The 6197-nt window shown below is 31.3% G+C and overlaps 1 protein-coding gene across 2 annotated transcripts; it reads left to right on the forward strand.

Moving 5' to 3' along the window:
• The first annotated feature begins 242 nt into the window (after positions 1–242).
• LOC126878849 (uncharacterized) lies at positions 243–5418 on the forward strand. 2 transcript variants are annotated; one of them, XM_050641741.1, is made up of 2 exons: positions 243–2444; positions 4603–5418. In XM_050641741.1, exons 1-2 carry the CDS (start codon positions 2210–2212, stop codon positions 4785–4787), a joined length of 420 nt encoding a protein of 139 aa, XP_050497698.1. In that variant the 5' UTR covers positions 243–2209; the 3' UTR covers positions 4788–5418. The 2 variants fall into 2 exon arrangements, with proteins under 2 accessions (XP_050497698.1, XP_050497699.1); XM_050641742.1 differs by lacking the exon at positions 4603–5418 and adding an exon at positions 3951–4176 and having other exon boundaries at positions 379–2444.
• Positions 5419–6197: the final 779 nt, after the last annotated feature.

Below are 6197 nucleotides of genomic sequence, written 5' to 3' on the forward strand. Positions count from 1 at the left end.
CGATCATATTACTCATGACCACATTGTAATGTACGCAGATGACTCATCTGTGATTGTATCAGCACATACATACGTAGAGCTTCAAAATAGAGTGTCAAGGGTTATCAGATTATTCCAAACATGGTGTACACAAAACTTGCTACAACTGAATATTGATAAAACATCGTATATACATTTTAGATGCAAACGAAATATGCCAGTTGTGTCTATTCCTGAAATTGTAAATATTCCAAACATAAAATTTTTAGGTGTATTCTTGGACCAGTTTATGAGTTGGGATGTTCACGTTGAATATGTTAATAAGAAACTAAATTGTTCATTCTATGCTTTAGTACAGTTGAAGAGAACACTCAGTATTAAAACTCTCATTAATGTATATTATTCTTTGGTTTATTGTCACCTTACTTATAATGTTACGTTATGGGGTAATTCCACAAAATCAGACACAGTGTTTATTAAACAGAAGAGAATTATTAGACTTATCTTCAATATTCCTTTTGGGCATACTTGTAAGCAAGTTTTCATTAATAACAATATCTTACCGTTGCCTTCCATATATATCTTGAAATCCATATTGTATATTAAGCATAATTTACATTCATTCAAGAGAAATTCTGATTTACATGCATACTCAACTAGGAATGCCAATCAGTTTGTTACTGTTGGTCACAAACTATCCAAATTTGAGAAGTCCACAGATTATGTGGGGGTCAGGCTATATAATCATCTTCCAAATGAAGTTAGATCTTTGCATCCGGTGAAATTCAAAAGAGTTGTGAAAAGTATACTATGTAAACATGCATTCTACAGTGTAGAAGAATACTTAGCAACTAGATTGCTGTTATGAGTTCTGTCTAATATTAATAATTTTCATATTTATCAATGTACATTATGTTAAATCTAAAATTTAAGTGTATGTATAGGTATTTGATTATGTGTCTGTGACTATATTGTGTTGTATATCTGACGTGTATATCCATCTTTATGATGGCAGCTGTAAAGCTATACCAATAAAGTATTCTATTCTATTCTATTCTATTCTTTCATTTTTCCAACTGTATCTGTAATATACGCTGAGCTCGTAGGTAGAGGGGATAATTAAAAAATCGCGAGAGCCAGTAGTGACAAGTCTGTAAACCTTTACTGGAAATTTGACATAAATGTCAAAGTGAATAATTTAAAATTGAAATTAAAAACATTAATTAGAAAAAATATTAGTTGGTCAAAGCTGTGGTATATATTTTTATCTTAAGTATACTTACGGTTTAAATACTGAATTAAGTTTTTTTAATATTTTGTAATACCTATCTAATTATAATTAGATATAAATCATCTAAGCGCCATCTACACGATAATTGTGAATGTATCTGAAGTAAGAAATTAATATTTCATTAAGAGAACGTTAAAACAGTTAGCAAAATTTTTAAAAAATCGATTACAATTTAATTACTTTTTTGCATTGTAAATATTAAGCGATAACAATTAAATCATAAATTTAAAAATTACTGGTGAAAGTTGAATTAGTAATCCGCTAGGAGCGACACCAGCGAAGCTCAGAGCGTATAAGTGGGTGCGTTTGGACGACCATAGTGGCTGACTGTCAGCAGAAATCGGCTGAGTGGTTGTATCCAGCTGTGACAGGGAAAGCTTAGTAAATCTCTCAGCGGCTGACTTCCAACGGTGACGTCTGACAGCTACTGCTGGCTCAGCTGTCCAGCCGCTGTGGTCATCTGAACGCACCCAGTGTCAGTCATGTTTTCCTGTAGTATAAAAGGCTTAGATAGAAGGTTATGTAAGATTTTTGTTTGTTTATTTTTTCTTCTTCTTCTGTGGCCTTTGGAAGCTGTGCCCATTTAGCCAGCAACATTTCTTAAAATTAATGCCTAACTAAACCTACCATACAAGAAAACCATTATGAACCTAAACGACCAATCAAGGATACGGAAGGGAAAGTAAAGTTATTTAAAAAATAAACTGTTGTTAAAATATAAACTAAATAAATAAAATATAAATTGAAAACAATAATTTGACATTATAAATGTAACCTCCAATATTATGACAGACGTCAGTTACCATGACATCATATATTATACTCATCACTAATTCTAGCCAATGAAATGCTTGCTGTAATAGGAATGGCATATCAAAAAAATCTGACTATTCTCTATATATTTTTTCAAATTTAGAATATGGCAACAAGGGGAAAGTTATGTGCATTCCTCATTGTTTGACTTTTCCTATATCTTTAGTATCAGGTCATGGTACAATACAAATACTTCTTGCAATGATTGGAAGTAATGCAGAACAAGAATTGAATTTGGAATCGCCGAGAAAAAGGATTGGTGTACAAAATAAGAAAGTATATAAAGGACAACAAACATCTTCCATAAGCGATCAAAATTGTATAACTGAAATTCAGGAAATAGATTCTGCTCCACCTTTAGGTATAAAAAATATTTTGCCTTTTTTTTTTATTTAATACACAATTTAATTTACCATCTGATCATGAAGCTATAAGTAAATGGTGTGAATGTTGAACACATGAGGGAGAAGCTGCCATGTGGCAACTCTCCTGTATAATATATTTTATATTAGTTCACATAAATAGTTAATTTATTAAGTCTGTTGGCCATGGTTTCTTCAGTCACCTTTCAAATCCAGGAGGGGTATTTAGCAGTCTTGATTCGTTACTTGGATGATCCGTTGTCCGTCAAGGAAGTTTCTTGTGATTATTCTAATTTATTCCTCTACCAAGGATGTGGCAGAGTCATCTTGTATAGGGTTTTGTTCAAGTGTAAACACTTTTTTGCGCCAGTCCAGAGCTGTCTGCCAGCGCTGTCTTGAATAGAAAGGTGGTCTATTTTTCATGCCACTGGCATTCCAGTGAGACTGGCACCAGTTTCTGGATACATGTAAACGTTACTTTATTTTATGTAAATATTATTTTCATTCTAGAATCAAAGGGAGACTCTTATAACCCTCCGTTACTCGCACACGGTGTGGGAGACCGGGCCTGTAAATAAATTCCTGTAACTCTGCTTGTAGTGGGGATTTTGAATGACTACTTCGTATACTTCTTCAGTGGTCAATCAACTGTGGGTAAAGTCAGTTCACAGTGTAAAAAATAGTACTGTCCTTTTGTTATTACGCAACACGGTCCCGTACACCGTGTGCGAGTATTTGTGCACCAATTTTTGTGTTTGGATCACACATCGATATTTTTAATTAGTAAGGAAATTTAAGATCTTTTCCTTATTTTCAATGTTTATAGATTAGTTTATTTATATTTATATATATAAATATAAATATATAACTTACCCAGAACCATCAGAATGAGGTTTAGGGAGATATGTGGTTTACCAACAGAACAAGTACCAGTCGTAACACCAGGAACTTCAGATCGCTGTGCTGTTTGTGATTGGAAGAAAAATAGAAAAACAAAGTTTTACTGCCAAATATGCTCAAAATATCTGTGTTTGGAACACCATTGTTCCAATGAATGTGACACCATTGTGTATTTCATGTTTTAAAAACGTTAATTAATTTTTATAACTTTTTTTGTTACTACAATTACTCTTTATTTTTAATTTTTTTGTGTATTGAATTAAGATCTAAAGTTCTTAGTAAACAAATTTAACCATATTCAATTTTTTTTTCACTTCCAAAGTTTTTGTATATACATATAAATGGATAACAATGAAAATTATTAAATTTTTGATTAAAGTAATATAATGTGAACACAAACGCATATCTACAAAATTATATGATCATATATTCATTAAATAATTTAATCGTACACAATTTTGCAAAAAAAAATAATTTTAAAACACTGCTGACCTATATTTTTGGACCCGGTCTCCTGCACCGTGCGCGAGTATCCGATCACAAAAAGTTGGCGCGAGTAACGAAAGGTTAACAGGTAAATGACGCTATCATTCTTTTTGTTCTAGAAAAACTGTAAATAGTAACGATTTTGAATGAGTGAGAAGTCTAATAAAGCCACGACGAGATACTGTATTAGAGCGTACGATTTGGAGGTATTTTTGATTAGATACATTTTGTAAAGTACAATATAAATTAGATTTGATAATGTGTAGTATTTCCTAATAAATTAAATACTATTAAGTGTTTATTGTTCTTGTAAGTTAGTGTGGTAAATAAATAATATGAAGTAAGTCTGTGTATTTAAATTAATATAAGTGTTCTTATTTAAAAATAAATAAAGTCAATTCAAAATAAATATTAATGCCTAAAAATCAAATTAGTAAAGTCGCTCACATGTCACTAGCAAAGAAACTTGTCAGCTTTTTGTTTCCGGTTGATTTGGACAGGTTAAGAATTTAAAGTGGTAACACTACATGTTAAATCAATCATTTTATTACAGTTTTACTTACAGTAGGAGATGTAACATACTTTTGTTTACCAGTATGCAAAAATTAAAAAATCTTTCATAGATATTGATTCACCACTCAAGAATTAACAAATTGTGAAGAGCACAAATATGCCTGTACTTCGTCATCTGTCCAGGGCCGATATCAATTGATTGTCACAATATTGTATAGGTATAGAATAATTCATTTTATTACAATTAACAGTTTTTAGGTTTCCATACTTCTAAAGGAAAAACGGACCCTTATAGGCTCGCTATATACTTATACTATGGCCAAAAAGCGGTAGTGAGAATAGAAGATATAACATCAGAAGAAATAGAAATGAAAAAAAAGGTGTTCGACAAGGGTGTATACTTTCACCAATATTATTTTATAGGTACTCGGAAGACATATTAAGTAAGACAATGGATGAAATAAACATAGGCATTAGAATTAATGGCATGATCATAAATAACCTGAGATACGCTGATGATACAGTTCTTTTAGCCGAATCACATGAAAACCTACAGATACTGCTTACTTAATAAAGTGACCGCAGTAAGTGGAGAATATGGACTATCGCTTAACATAAGCTTTATTCCAGCAATGTTCCATTAATTTTATCTGTCTCTTCCACATTAACCAAGAAGAGGTGTTGAAATTTCCGATACATTTCCAGTGGATACATTACCAGCTATTCGTGATGAATAATGAGTAATACAGACTTAAAAATTCATACAGACCTAGCAGTCATTACTTAGCTTTTGATTAAAATTGACAAATCTAAACGCACAAGTGGTCTATTACTTTTCTGTCCAAAAAAACGTTTATATGTTTTTTGTCATTTTGAATTAAACACCTATAAGTTCATTTATGCTTTATGTTTCTAGCTTGTTTCTATTTTTGAAGTTATTAGGTGCGATTGGGAAAAATGTTGTGAGTTTTTTATAAAACTAACAGTATGCACTATTGTGCACACAGACAGTATAAAGTTAGTTGCTAAATCTTTCAAGTTACGTATCGGTGGAAATAAAGTGTGAACAAAATATATTGGTGTTTTTAGTAAATATATGTTTTATAATTTTTTAATTTGTGCTATTCTTTTAATGAAATTTTTTGGAAAGTAGTAAGTATTAAAATTTAATTTAATATTTAAATAAATTACAAATAAACTGTTTGTTTTGAATCTATTTATTTCCTTGAAATAGTTGAAATCATATATACAGTAGACGCTCTCTTAACCGACCATGACGGGAGCTGCCCATAGGTCGGATAATCAAAAAGTTGGTTAAACCGAAAATCTTTAAAACCACCCTCAGAAAGACATTACATATGTAACTCTATTAAAAATATATATATATATTTTATGATCTATAAACAAAAAAAGTAGTATGTACATATAGTCCGTCCGCTATAACTTTTCCCATGGGTCACGATTCATTTTCAAACAAATTAAGTCAAAATATAAAGTGAAACAAATGTCGATGTGTATATACATACGTAATTAACAATATCACTCACAAGACAAATTATGAAACTTGTATGACCTCTAATCTAAAAATAGTATCATCCAAAAATGTGTAGGGTCGGTCGGTTAAAGGGATGTCGGTTAAGAGGGTGTCTACTGTAAGTATAACTTAAATACATAAAAGTACACACACTATTTTTTAATCCATGTTTAAACACTGGTTATGTCACTAGTATTAAAAGAGGCACCTAAACACATTTTGCAAATTATCACAGAAACTAATCTTGTAAGTAACAGACCAGTTTAGCTCCAACATCCTCATCTGATCTTACCCCTTTTCTAGCAACAGTTTATGCCTG

This window comes from Diabrotica virgifera, chromosome 1, assembly GCF_917563875.1.
Source record: "Diabrotica virgifera virgifera chromosome 1, PGI_DIABVI_V3a".
NCBI lineage: Eukaryota > Metazoa > Arthropoda > Insecta > Coleoptera > Chrysomelidae > Diabrotica > Diabrotica virgifera.

Excerpts from the sequence above, each read along its gene's own strand:
- LOC126878849 (XM_050641741.1), top strand. The coding sequence starts at position 2,210 with ATGTGCATTCCTCATTGTTTGACTTTTCCTATATCTTTAGTATCAGGT. Across the intron at positions 2,445-4,602 it reads AGATTCTGCTCCACCTTTAG|GTTTCCATACTTCTAAAGGA; the intron begins GTATAAAAAATA and ends AACAGTTTTTAG.